The 14,053-nt window shown below is 48.0% G+C and overlaps 1 protein-coding gene across 6 annotated transcripts; it reads right to left on the bottom strand.

Moving 5' to 3' along the window:
- LOC110430837 (protein NPGR2) lies at positions 344–13,232 on the bottom strand. Of its 6 annotated transcripts, none has more exons than XR_002448230.1 (8): positions 12,911–13,232; positions 11,949–12,238; positions 11,173–11,422; positions 9,756–10,969; positions 2,663–2,813; positions 1,928–2,270; positions 972–1,117; positions 344–514 (listed from the first exon to the last, which is right to left on the bottom strand). XR_002448230.1 is itself a non-coding variant. In XM_021448925.1 (8 exons), exons 4-8 carry the CDS (start codon positions 12,195–12,197, stop codon positions 1,954–1,956), a joined length of 2,181 nt encoding a protein of 726 aa, XP_021304600.1. In that variant the 5' UTR covers positions 12,198–12,238; positions 12,375–12,454; positions 12,538–12,700; positions 12,911–13,232; the 3' UTR covers positions 1,604–1,953. The 6 variants fall into 6 exon arrangements, 3 of the variants coding, with proteins under 3 accessions (XP_021304600.1, XP_021304590.1, XP_021304589.1); XR_002448231.1 differs by having other exon boundaries at positions 972–1,066; XR_002448229.1 differs by having other exon boundaries at positions 972–1,044.

Genomic DNA, 14,053 nt, shown 5'->3' with positions numbered 1-14,053 from the left:
GAATTAGATTTGTTACAGACACTCGTGAACTATCATAATTTTACCAATCCTCGGCTTAGAATTTAGCACAAACATCGAATAGATAGCATAAAATATCTGCATCACTAAACAGCTATGGAACAGATAGCATTAATTAAGACTCATATTTACATTTCCAAACAGCAATGAAACTTCTTATACAACCGAATCAGGCTCTGAGGTTCTGCTATTTGGGTGGATCTTATTAGATCTCGCCCATCCAACAAAACAGGGTGGCAAATCTGGAATGGTTTATGTGCACCCATGAGAATCGACTAGACAATAAAACACAAGATCACAATCACAATGCATCTACCAAAAATCCAAGGAACAAAGTTGAGTATCTGCCTTTATTTGAGGATGTTCAAAAAACACATAAAGGTCTTGAAAATTGCATTGAGAACAATGATACATATTCCTAGTATCCTACTTACTGACTTCATGTTCCATACATTACAACTCAATATTTCCATGGTCGAAGTTTCCAGATGTTTACCTGTACAGACAAACAACTGCAACTCAAATCATTTGGACAACAAAGGAATGAAAAGTAATAGCATATGGTTAAAACTCTAGTGACTCCGGAATACAGCACATGTACAGATTGTACCGCTATAATACAGTAAACTGGAAACAGAAAATGACTAAGTCATACGATGAATCACAGCTAAACATGATTGGAGAATCAAATATTTTTCAGATCTTGTGGTTAAACTAATTGATAATATGCACACACAAAAAAACAAACCAGTACCACATATAACTAACAGTTTTTTAGGCAACAGTATTCTATACTTAACTGCATAGTTTTTTATAATAATGATCTGCATAGTTAAACCTCGGCAAGAACAACCCTCAAAAAATTTGGTGCAAAGACAGTAAAGATAAAAGCACACTAAGAAGCAGGAAGCCTTGGTCTCATCATTACTCAGTTGGTTGAAAAGAACACATACCAGCAATTGTCCTTCAGACTTGGGCAGAACCAGACAAGAAGATTGTGACATAATTCAATCAGTTGCTGGTGATCTGGTATACCATTTCATTAGTGCTGTACAGAGACCAATATCTGCCCCATTAATTGATGATGCAACTAGCTAAGCTGCAACATGACAAGTTAACAGGAAATGAAGGGCCTTCCATGGAGGAAGGCCTCAAGAGAAATTACACAGTACTGTCACAAACTCACAATAGATGATAGTACACCATTGATGCTCCAAAACATGTGCATTGTGGAGTCAAAATGACTCATAATTCAAGTAATCTCTCCGTTCCAAATTATAAGTCACTCGGCCATTTCTAGGTACATAGCTTTTGTTATGTATCTAGATAGATATATGCTATGTCTGGACAGATAACTTTTACTATGTATCTAGAAAAACCAGAACGACTTATAATTGGAAGTTTGGAACAGAGGGAGTATTTGGCACTGTCATGTCATGTCCAATCGTAAGGTTAAGTAAGGTCAGTTTTTTAAAAAAAACATCAGATGTCAGGAAGTAGGCAATCTATCAATAACTTGTAATCCATAATTGACATGCATGGAAGCTTACAGTTGATAGTAAATACTGAACTGAGTTCTGAAGGACCCCAGAACATCTTTTATATCTTTACTAAATTCTTAATAGCGAAGAGTGGTCTGATACCTCATATGTGAAACCATTTTACTCAAGATACACAATGTACTGGTCATCTACCTACGTATCACAGTAAGCACTGTTCCTACACAAGGTTGAAGAGCATTGTCTTTCCTGTTGCTACATAGGCAACAATTGGAACTATAGATTGAATTGTTTAACATTTTTTACAACAGTTTCTGATGTTATGATCTCCCAATCATTTCTAGAACTCTGTAATCCACTATTTCATCAGTGAAATACTGAAATATATCAAAATACATACAGCAGCTTACATCTATAGTCCCTGTAGACATATCTGTCATCTGAAAGGTTCTACAGGTGCTGTTTCTTTAAGAAAAGCAGCAGCTTGAAAGCATTCAACAGCCTCAGCCGCTGACCTGCCACCTTCCTCTTTGTAAAGCAGGCCAAGATTGAACCATGCAACATGATTAGTTCTATCCAGTTGCAATGCATCAGTCAGGAAGCACCGTATAGAAGGCAATGGCCTGTCACCAAGTTGTCGTAGAACAGTGGCAGTTGATATCAAACTTGGGACATGTTTAGGATCAAGATCTAAAGCTCTGAAAAAAGCTCCCAAAGCTTCTTTTGTAAGACCTTTTGCTTCATATATTTTTCCTGAAAATGAATACTTTGTGAAAAATATGAAAGGAAGTATCCATGGACCATGGTAAAATGTGCCTGTTGTCAAAGTTTACTGAAATAAATGTATCTGGTTCTCAAATCCTTGACTTATAATGAAACTTATGTAGATAAAATTCAACGTACAACTGAATGCTATACATAAGACACATACAATTGAATTGCCAAAATTTAACAATCTGAAAAAGGAAATAGTTCAAATTTATGAATTAGCAGTTGTAACACTCTGAATAGGTCTATATGGTTGGAAATTATATTTCATTGTTGATTAAAACATACATTTTAATTATCAAGGTCACAACAAAAACAAAATGAAAATGCAGCGAGCTACATTTCAGTCATATTTAGAAGAAATGAACAGGAATCACCTGTAGCATGCCAAGCCAATGCAGAATAAGGACTGATGGATCTTATCTTCAATACACAAACCTCTGCATCCCTCCATTGTGCCATATCTAGGTATAAGAGAGCTAGATCATACCAAGTCTCTGTTTCCAGCCCTTTATCATCCTTGTTGCCCTGTAGAAAGTAATACAAGAGCATGACCAACTGACAACCTAATTGCTACTGTGCTATGGGCATAACAACTGCATGAAAAGCTAAAATATGACAGCAGATTGTTCGCCTTGCCTCCTCAACAGGCAAAAGTCTCAGTAGTTCCGTGTAGGGACTAAGGGCGTGCTTAGAACCTTTGCCGCCATTGCTCACCTTGCCAGCCTCGCCTCCCCCAACCGGCAAAGCAAGGTGAGGTTTCCTTTCTCTATTTGGTTCTCTTGCTCTCCTTTTCTTCCCTTCTCCCCTCTCTTCTCCCTATAGACCATGAACTCATCCATACTAGAGCCAGAATCGGTGGCCAGGGGCACGACTGAGGTGGGGGAAACCTCTGATACAATAGCAGGAAGCTCAATTCATGATCGACAAAGCTGATTCCAACTCTTAGGAGGTCAATTCCATAGTAGATGAGTTTGATTTAGGGCAAAAACATCATCGATTTTGCAAAGGTGGGGTTGACGAGTTAGTTTGAGGCAAAACGTGCCAAGGTCGCAAACAAAACAAAACAAAAAATTTAGTCTGAGGCATCAAAGAGCCTGATTGGGCACCATGGATCTCTATCTCTGTGGGGAGGAGATTCACAATTTGAGGGCTGGCAGCTGGATCTGGGACAGCACGGTGCTGCAACCTATGGCCGCTTGTTGGGTCATTGCCCTCACCGCAGTGGTATGGCAGCCAGTGGCCTTCTTGTTGGGCCATTGAGAAGCAGTTGGGTCGTTGAGCAGCAGGACAGGAAGACGAGAGCAGCCAGCGACCTTGCTTGTGTGGGCGAGCCGATTTGGCTCATTTGCACGGACAAGGGAACCCATACAGCAAGCAATGTTGCTAGGCGAAGCAAGATTCCAAGCACTTGCCAAAGGGCAGTCCTTGTTAAGAAAGGCAAGCCGAGGGAACTTCTACTCCCTCCGTCCTGAAATAGGCATTGTGACTTCTAAAATTTGTATTGAAATACAATGCATTCTACATGATGACTATGTTTTGATTTGGTAAGTTTTGTTAAAAAGAAGCCATGATTTGAGGAGAAACTCTATAATTGGAATAATCTATGGGTACATGTGTCATTTGAGTGTTCCCTTAATTGTCTTAAAATTCATAGAACGCACTGTATTACAGGACAGAGGGAGTAGGAACCAAGCATGCCCTAAATGAAATTAAATACATGGTATAGATAAAACTTATAACCAAAAAGATTGAGGTGTAGCAATAACCCTATGTCTATTGTCTTCTATGCAAATCCAATGTGACCACAACTTATACTTTTGTTGACAGAAAAAAGGATATCAGAGTTGTTGGACAATAGATGAACATGAGATTGATCTGGCAACAGCCAGAGGGCAGTTTGCCTGCTATGGCCTTTTGATTGAATTGCAAAATTGTATCTCGGTTACAAAACCCTTGCCCAATCTCCAGCTCTTATAGGCTGAGGGCCACCTCTTGGATAGGCATATTCTAGAGTAGATTCCTAGTTAACTTGGCTGCCAAGGGTCTTATCTTCTTGACCCCCAAGCAAGCCTATTACAGCCACACAAACAGAAAGAAAGAAACAGAAAAACTGCAATGGGCAATACTTAGGCCCTGCTATACTAGATACATGACCAACTGCTATCAGTTCTCCCCCTTGGTCTTGATCTCCTTTGCTGAGATTGCCTCCAGGCCGATCCTTCCCCTGAGCTCTTCAAACTTGGTCTTGCCCAGTGCCTTGGTAAGAATGTCAGCCAGCTGATCACCTGTTGAGATATGCTCTGCCTTGATGCTTCCATCCTCCAAGCAGCTTCGAATGAAATGGTACTTGATTCTGATGTGTTTGCTGCGCTCATGGAAGACAAGGTTCTTTGCTAAGGCCAATGCAGACTTGCTGTCGACCTTCAGCTCAACAATATCCACAGATCTTCCAAGTAACTCAGCCAGCAATCTTGACAGCCACATGGCTTGTGTAGCAGCAGTAGTAGCAGCCACATACTCTGCTTCACAACTGGAGAGTGCCACTACTCTCTGCTTGATAGACTGCCAGGACACCAGACACTGACCAAGAAAGAAGAGAACTCCAGTGGTACTTTTGCTTGTATCAATGTCACCACCAAGGTCACTGTCACAATAGCCAATGAACCGTGCGCTGCAGGAGCTCTGGTGAAGTGCAGCCCGTAGTCTAGCGTCCCGGCGAGGTACCTCAGAATGCGCTTCACGGCTGCGAGGTGCTCCATGGTGGGCTTCTCCATGAATCTGCTGACAAAGCCGACGGCGAAGGCAATGTCCGGCCTGGTGTGAACCAGATAGCGCAGACTGCCAACCAACCGCCGGTAGTGAGTAGGATCCACTACCTCAGCAGTACTGAAGCGACTGAGCTTCAATCTTTCTTCCATGGGAGTTGCTGCAGGGTTGCAGCCCTCCATGCCTCCAAGCTCCAGAATCCTCTCGGCGTAGTGCGTCTGCCGGAGATAGATCCCAGAAGCTGACTGGCGGACCTCGACACCAAGATAGAAGCTCAGCAGCCCGAGGTCGCTCATCTCAAATGCCTTCATCATCTGAGCCTTGAACGCCGCCACTTCCTTCTCGTCGATGCCGGTGATGATCAGGTCGTCGACGTAGACGCCAACGAGCAGAATTGCCCGCCCACTGCTCCGCCTGTACATGGCAGCCTCGTGAGAACTCTGCTGAAACCCCATCTCCTTGAGTGTTGAGTCCAGCTTCTCGTTCCAGGCTCAAGGCGCCTGGCGCAGACCGTACAGAGCCTTGTGTAGGCGATAGACCTTGTCTTCTTCCCCGGCGACGGCGAAGCCCGGTGGCTGCCGCACGTAGACTTCTTCCTTGAGATCGCCGTTGAGGAAGGCGGACTTCACGTCCATGTGGTGGACAGACCATCCTTCCTGAGCTGCCAGCGCGAGGAGAACCCTGACCGATTCCATGCGCGCCACTGGTGCGAAGGAGTCATCGTAGTCAATCCCCTCTTGCTGGACGAACCCGTGCGCCACCAGACGCGCCTTGTGCTTGATCACCGCGCCCCGCTCATCCTTCTTGAGCTTGTACACCCATTTGAGGGTAATGGGCCGGTGGCGAGCCGGGAGCGTTGCTAGCTCCTAGGTGTGGTTCTGCTCCACAGACTTAAGCTCCTGCTCCATAGCCGCGCGCCAGGCAGGGTCGTCCTTGGCCTGGTCGAAGTTCGCCGGTTCTCCCGCATGAGTCAGATGGACTTCAGCGAAGAGGCGCGGCGGTGGTGGCGGTGTAGAAGCATTGCCGATGATGTTAGCCACCGTGCGATAGCGCAGGGGCTCATCATCGTGCCAAGCATCAACGCGGTCTTCATCTCCCTCCAGCGGCGAGGCAAACTCCACCGGGTCGCCGATCTCAACTGTCGTAGGTGGTGTAGCAGAGCCAGCGGCAGGGGTCTTCGGCTCGTCCGCGTTGTCCCTCTCGTGCTCCCCCGGAGCAGAGGACGGCGCGCGAGGTGGGCTTAGGGAGGTTGGTGCTGGCGGGATATCTCCTCTGCTTCGACCGGCCACTCGATGTCGAAGTCACTCGATGCCGATGCAGAGGATCCGGCCGCCGGCGTCGTCCAGTTCCACCCACGTCCTTCGTCGAAGATGATGTCGCGGGAGGTCTTGACGCGCCCAGACGCCGGGTCGAACACTCAGTAGGCCTTGGCGCCCTCAGCGTAGCCGATGAAGATGCCGGGGACGCCGCGGTCGTCGAGCTTGCGCAGCTGCCCCAAATCACGCGTGTAGGCGACGCAGCCGAAGACGCGCAGGTGCGCCACGGACGGCGCGCGCCCATGCCAGGCCTCGTAGGGTGTCATGCCCTGCAATGACTTGGTGGGCGAGCGGTTTAGCAGATGAACTGCGGTCACCACTGCCTCCCCCCAAAAGCGAGCCGGCATGCTGCGCTGCTTCAGTAGTGCCCGCGTGGTGGCCACCACCGTTTGGTTCCGCCGTTCCACAACGCCATTCTGCTGTGGCGAGTGCGGCGCGGAGAAGTGGCGCTTGACTCCCTCCATGGCGAAGTACTCGGCGAGCTCGGAACAGGTGAATTCTCCACCATTGTCGGTCCGCAGCACCTTCAGTTCGCGGTCGGTCTCCTTCTCAGCCTGAGCCTTGATCTTCTTCACCGCCTGCACCGCCTCGTCCTTGGTTGCGAGCAGCGCCACGAACATGAAGCGCGTGACGTCGTCCACCATAAGAAGGAAGTAGCGCCGGCCTCCTGGAGTCGCCGGCGTGATGGGTCCGCACAAGTCGCCGTGGACGAGCTCCAACGGCTGCTCGGCGCGGTACGCGACCTTCTGCGGGAACGACCGGCGGCGCATCTTGGTGGTGACGCAGGTGTCGCAGACTTGCGCCGCGTGCTCGATCACCGGAATGCCTCGGGCCATCTCCTCCTTCCCGAGCCGATGGATAGCGTCGAAGTGCATATGTCCAAGCCTCTCGTGCCAGCGCCAGGCATCGTCGTCCTTCTGCGCGGCGAGGCATACAGGCTGCACGGCGTTAAGGTGAAGAATGTAAAGGCGGTTGCTGCCGCGCTTTACCTTGGCGAGGAGACGCTTGCGCTGATCCCAGATCCGCAAGACGCCGTGCTCGATCTCCACCTTCGAGCCCGCTTTATCGAGCTGACCCAGGGACATGATGGAGTTGCGCAGCGCCGGGATGAAGTAAACGCCGTGGAGGACGCGGTGCTCGCCGTTCTTCGCCTGGAACACGACCGAGCCCACGCCCTGGATCTCCACGCGTGATGCATCGCCGAACTTCACCGTGCCGCGGATGGTCGTGTCGAGCTCGGAGAAGATCTCACGACGCCCAGACATATGGTGGGTGGCGCCGCTGTCGAGGTACCAGCCGTCGAGCTTGTCCTCGTCGCTGGCGTCACCGAGGAAGGCACGTGCGCGTGGCTCGGCGAAGTCCAGGAACGCGTCGGCCTTGGTGCAGAGGACTTCAGGCGTCTTCTCCTCCAGTTGTACAACGCCGTGGGCGAAGAAGAGCGCGCCATCATCCGAATCCGCCTCGGCGACGTGTGCTGCGCCCCGCGCACCGCCGCCGCCGCCTCCGCCGCCGCCTCCCTGCTGCTGGCCACCGCGATCTCTTCCGCCGCCACCGCCTTGTCGCGGGGGATCACGGCAGTCGCGTGCCCAGTGACCCGGCCGCTTGCAGTTTAGGCAGATGTCGTCGCGGTTGGCCTTGCGCTCGCCGTCGTCTTCGCGGCGCTCGTTCTTGGCCCTCTGCTTCTTCCCGCCACGGGGGCGACGCCGCGGCTCCTTGCCGCTAGCGGAAGCAGAGTCCTGGGGGCCCTTCCTTCTCTCCTTCTGCCGAGCGTGCCACTGCTCTTCCGAGAGCATCAGCTTGCCGGCGATGATGAGGGGCTCCCCAGGGGCCTCCTGCAGATCGTCCACCGCCTTCAGTCGACCCGACACCTCCTCGATGGTGAGGTCCTGGAAGTCGAGGAGAGTCTCGATGGCGATGCAGAGCTGCGCGTACTTGGCCGGTGCAGCGCGCAGGAGCTTCTCCACCGCGCGCTCCTCGTTGATGTCCGTGTCGCCATGGAGGGCGAGCTGCTGCTTCAAAGCAACCAGGCGCAGAGTAATATCCTCAGCCTGCTCACCTAGGCGGAAGGACAGCAACTCCCACTCGCGGCGGAGACGTTGTAGAGCGGTGCGCCGAGCTCGTTCTCCTCCGATGCGTGTAGTGGCGAGGGAGTCCCACGCCTCCTTCGCCGTCGCCTTCTCCGACAGCGGCATCTGCATCTCCTGAGGAACGGCGGCGATGAGTGCTTCGACGGTGCGGCGGTCCTCATGGTGGGGAAGATCGCCGTACTCGATCGCGTCCCACAGCTGGCGAGCTTGAAGCTTCAGCTTCATGATCGACGCCCACTCGTGGTAGTTGGTCTTGGACAGCATCGGCCAAGTGGTGGAGCCGCCGGAGTCCTTGTACACGGCCTGGATCACTGGAGAGCGGCCCCTGCCGCCACGTCCGCGACGACGATCCTGATCCGGCGACCGCGACTGCCTGCGCATCCGGTCCGGGCTCCTCCGAAGCGGACGGCGGCGATCGCGTGGCTCCTCGCGCAGATCCTCGTGCGGCTCCTCCTCAAGTGGCTGCTCATCCCAGAGCTCTCGACGCAGAGCGGCGGCCGTGGTAGCGGCCTGCCTGGCTGCGGCTGCTGCGGCCTCCGCGGCTTGCTGCGCTTGCGCGGCTGCGGCCTCTGCCGCTGCCAGACGCTGCGCACGCTGCCCGACGGCTGCTGCGGCGCCGGCTGCTCTCTCTGCGGAGGTGGCCATCTCTCAGGATCAAGAACTGGCTCTGATACCAATTGTTGGACAATAGATGAACACAAGATTGATCTGGCAACAGCCAGAGGGCAGTTTGCCTGCTATGGCCTTTTGATTGAATTGCAAAATTGTATCTCGGTTACAAAACCCTTGCCCAATCTCCAGCTCTTATAGGCTGAGGGCCACCTCTTGGATAGGCATATTCTAGAGTAGATTCCTAGTTAACTTGGCTGCCAAGGGTCTTATCTTCTTGACCCCCAAGCAAGCCTATTACAGCCACACAACTGAAAACAGAAAGAAAGAAACAGAAAAACTGCAATGGGCAATACTTAGGCCCTGCTATACTAGATACATGACCAACTGCTATCAAGAGTAAGCTCACAAAAAAAAACAGAAAATAGAACTATGCTTTGTTCTGAACAAAGAAAGAACCATGTTCTGTTCATGAATATCAGAACTGAAACAAGTTTAATACCAAATCTGCATGCCTTCAGATCACTATATAATGTATACTGTTTTAACCAGAAGAAGATGCTACCAAACATTTGACCAAATAGCAATAAGGAAATCGCACCTTTTTGCTATAATCCGAGTGTATACGGCATACTAGCAAGAATGTGTAATTATGGCTGCCATGTTTCATAACAAAAGTTTCGTAGTACCTTTGGGAAGCAAATTCCAGCAGTTAAACTTTTCGTTCTAAGTTGAATGATAGCAAGAAGTTGGGTGTATGTTTCAACCGCATCTCTGAATTGCCCCTGTGCAGCCTGAATTCTGGATTTGGTCCGCAATAAATCTCCTTGACACCATTTCCCAGTCTGATCTAAAGCAGCATCAACAACTGTTTCAGCATCAGCAAACAGCTTTTGAGCACTAAGTATTCGAGCTAAAAGGAGCCAACTCCTCAACTCTGATCCAGCCTCAAGTTTCACCAGCCTCTTTGCATAAAAGGCAGCAAATTCTAATTTCCTCTGCACAGCATATTCAAGGCTGAGACTGTACAATGCCCTAGAATCTTTCCCATGCAACTTTTTTTCAGCATTCCCAAGGGCTTCCAGCACTTCACACTGCCACGAAGCTCTATCTGTATCAGATATGGCACTTCTAGCCTGATTAGAGAGTGCAACACCAAGCAATAGGTCTGCAAGTCCTGCCATTGGTTTGCATCCTCCCTGCATATTAGCAATGGCTCTCCTTGCATAAGAAGCACCTTCACTATGAGCACTCATCTCAATGCAAGCCTTTGAAGCTAGGAGTAGTTCTTTGAGATGATCAGAATCCTCTCCAGACTTTAGTATTCTTTTGAGTAGATTCAGGGCACTCAGATCATCTTCTTCTGCTAAATAACACAATGCAACGCTGTACAACCATTCTTTTTTGTCTAACACGCTAGGTAACAATTCTTCAAACTGTCCAGCCAGTGGAATTAGCTGTCCTGACATGGACAGTGCAAAAGTAAGGTGATGCATCACAGATGGATCTCGCTCAATCCTTTTGAGATTGAATTTCCTCAAAAGAATCATCAAAAGAAGAATAGCCTCTTCCATATTGTTGCGAGGTACAAATGAACCGTCCAACTGAGAATGAAGATTTGGAGGGCGCGCTTCACAGCCACTATATAGGAGAAAAACAGCAAATTTCTTTTGTATCCTTGCTATAGTCTCTCCATCAAGATTCCAATTATTGAGAAGTGACCTCCTGTATGAAGAAATGGTCTCAAGTGAAAACCCCCCTGATTTCCAGAGCTCAGGGAGCAACTCTACAGACTTGCATATTATTTCGTTCAATTTACAGCCTTTTCCAAAGCCTGCTGGCAAGCCTTCAGGTACGGCTGCTTCCACAATATCCAATATCATTTTACATTCTTGTGCAGCTTCTGCAAAACAAAAATATTGAATTGAAGTTACACTAGCCACATGCATAAAATTGTTACAGTTGAAGCGCCAAAAGGGAAAAGAGAGGGATAGAGAAGAAACAGTCCTTTTCTAACATGATATGCCACAACGCAAAGCAATCACACCTGCGCATGATTTGCAAGTCTGTTCATGTGTGCAACAGTGATAGCAAGGTGCAGCTTACCTTTATCTTTCCCAAGATCATGAAGTGCTCTTGCTTTAAGATATATGGCCTCCATGAGAAGGCTGACAGCGTGCAAGGGCATTGGTGGAGAATCCCACTGTGAATGAGTCTTCCGACGATCTGCTTTTCTAGCAATTGAGATTTTCATCTTAGGGACTAATGCAGACAGGTCTATCCCATCAAAGACACGGAGTGCTGCTTCTACATGACCCCGTTGATATTCGAGCCTTCCTAGCAATGCCCTTGCTTCCTGTTTAGCAGGTGCTATTAGTCAAGCTAGAAACAGCTAGGTCCAAATGTAATGACGAAATATAGAAATGTGACAGATGGCATTCTAGCATCTGAAGAAATCAAAGAAAGAGAATGGCAGTAATAAAAATGGTAAGTCTTTTCTTGGAACTATAAAGAATTTACCCTTTAAAATTTAAATACTTTGGTATAGAAAAGGATAGCTCGGATAAACTGCTAGATAGGAGGTAGTGAACTAATTTTGGTGGAAGAATAAGATAAACATATGTTTACTCAATCCACTGCAGAAACGCAGGTTGATTTTAGTTACATACAAAAATCTTCACGAGGAAGGAAAATTGACAAAAGAAACCCAAGATTGACTTAACTCGGAATCATACTAGCTGTTTCAATAAAAATCTTCACATTGAAGCACAAGATAGATACCCAAGGAGGTAAAATTGTGGCGTTTCCTAGTCACATTCAGCATGTATTTCAGCTGTTCTTGTGCCACAAAAAAATTTGTTTCACAAAAGAAAACACCTTACCTCATAATTTAGGCAAATGCCCTCCCGAAGCGACAACTCGGCTTCCTCTATGTTGCCATTATCAAGGTACTGCTCAATCTCTCCATTCCGAGAAGAGTACCCGCTGGCCGAGAAATCTTTTGTGATTGTAGAATCAGATGAGCGGACGGTCTCATCTGCCCCCTTGAGCTGCTCACCAGAGCACAGGCACTCCATAGCCATCCGCCTGAGAGAATTCCTGAATTTTCCCTTCCTTTTCCTACCCTCCATCCTGCTCTGTCATTTCCGGCCCCATCTCCAACCCAAATTATCTAACAATCATAAACATAACATAAGATTACTATCCATTTTCTGATTCTGATGGCTAACCACAACAATCACATCAAAGACCAGTCTTTTCATGCAACAACCAAAACCATGCGCAAACATTAGATAGCAAAGCCGCACCCAATTCAGCACAATACACACCACCGTGATGATACACCAATCGCGAACTGGCACCAGTGGTTAAAAAAGAACCATAAAACCTTTACCAAACTCAAAATTCGCATCAGTAGCCACCAAGCTGAGCAGAAGAAAACTGAGAAGGAACCTTTGAGGTTGAACTTACCCATGAAGACGACGAACAGGAACAGGATCAAGATCAACTTCCACAGCAGCAGATCAAGAAACGCGCGGCCTATAAGGATCGCAAATCTTCTTTTATTCCAAGGAACTCAGGCGAATTCTCCCCGGAAAAAAGGACCCACCGACAAAGCCTATCCACTCCCTACCTATCCAATTCCCCAAGTGAATGCAAGATTTAGACTTTACAACCCCTCTGCGTCTTTAAAACCCGAGGGAGAGAGAGGAGGGAAAGGAAAGCAAAAGGGTGAATCAAATATTGCGAAGAATAAAGCGAAAGGGAGAAAAGGAGACAGCTAAGCAAGGCTAAAACAATAATAAAGCGCAAAATCGGTTAAAGAACTCGTCAAATCGCTCACCTTTCCACCTAGAGAAAGCCCAGCTCGCCAAGCTCTGTCAAGCGCTCAAGCACAAGCAGCAGCCAAGAATCGAATCATGCATCCCGCGCCCCGGCCGCCAATTCGATGCGGGGGTTTCTCACCAACTGGGACCAACCGGGGTTCGAGAAGACTGCCGCAGCCACGGGGATACCGACGCTCCTACGGCGGTCGGGCGGTCGGATTAGGAGGCCGCTCGAAATCGTGAGCCGGATGCAAGAAGAAGAAGCGGCGGAGGACGGGGGTAGAGACTAGAGAAATCTTGGTTTGAACTGTGGCAGGTGGTGGTGCTTTGTATATTTACAAAGTAGGTTGGGGGTAGTTAGAAAGAATGGGTCGTAGTCGTATTGGACATGCGGAAACAGTGCTGAGGCCTTGTTTAGGTCCTGTTTAAATTTAAAATTTCTTAGCCAAAGTGGTAAATTTTTTTATGGTCAGAACTTTAGCTCACTAACGCACGCAAAAAATTTTATATGTTTAGTTTGGTAAATTCAACTGGTGGGTTTTCATAGGAGTGCGTGCACAGTAGCAAGCCCTGTAGCCTAAAATGTTGGCCCCGAAATTTTTTGGCCCTGTTTAATTTCCAGGCCCCAATTCAACAAAAAAATTTCTCTTTGGGCCAAAAAATTTCAAATCTAAACAGACCCTTAGTTGACCCCGAAAACCAAAAACTTTTCAAGATTCTCCGTCACATCAAATCTTGTAGCACATGTATGAAGTATTAGATATAGATCAAAATAAAAACTAATTGCACAGTTTGCCTGTAAATCACGAGATGAATCTTTTGAGTCTAGTTAGTCTATGGTTGGATAATATTTATCGAATAAAAACGAAAATACTACAGTACCGAAATCCGAAATTTTGTCATAACTAAAGCCTGATTTATTATATTTCACTGCATACTCTCGGCCTCCTAAATTATAACCGTTTCAATTTTATTACAGATTTAATAAATCATCTAAAGTTTAATTAAAATTATAAATATTTATGTGGGGGTATAAACCCCTATACCCTCGTGGGCCTATATGGGCCGCACCGTCAGAGGTGGCTCGGCCCACAAGATGAAGACGTGCGGCGCACGACTGGTCGGCGTGCACCGCAAGGCTACAAGATATTGCTTGTAAC

This window comes from Sorghum bicolor, chromosome 1, assembly GCF_000003195.3.
Source record: "Sorghum bicolor cultivar BTx623 chromosome 1, Sorghum_bicolor_NCBIv3, whole genome shotgun sequence".
NCBI classification, from domain to species: domain Eukaryota; kingdom Viridiplantae; phylum Streptophyta; class Magnoliopsida; order Poales; family Poaceae; genus Sorghum; species Sorghum bicolor.
The sequence above is the reverse complement of the archived record's forward strand: the minus strand, read 5'-3'. Positions and strand labels throughout refer to the sequence as shown.

What these genes read in the sequence shown, in the direction of transcription:
- LOC110430837 (XM_021448925.1), bottom strand. Translation starts at nt 12,197, where the DNA reads ATGGAGGGTAGGAAAAGGAAGGGAAAATTCAGGAATTCTCTCAGGCGG. An exon ending in TGATCTTGGGAAAGATAAAG is followed by an intron (nt 10,970 to 11,172) that starts GTAAGCTGCACC and finishes TTTGTTTTGCAG; the next exon opens with AAGCTGCACAAGAATGTAAA. An exon ending in CTGGAATTTGCTTCCCAAAG is followed by an intron (nt 2,814 to 9,755) that starts GTACTACGAAAC and finishes TACTTTCTACAG; the next exon opens with GGCAACAAGGATGATAAAGG.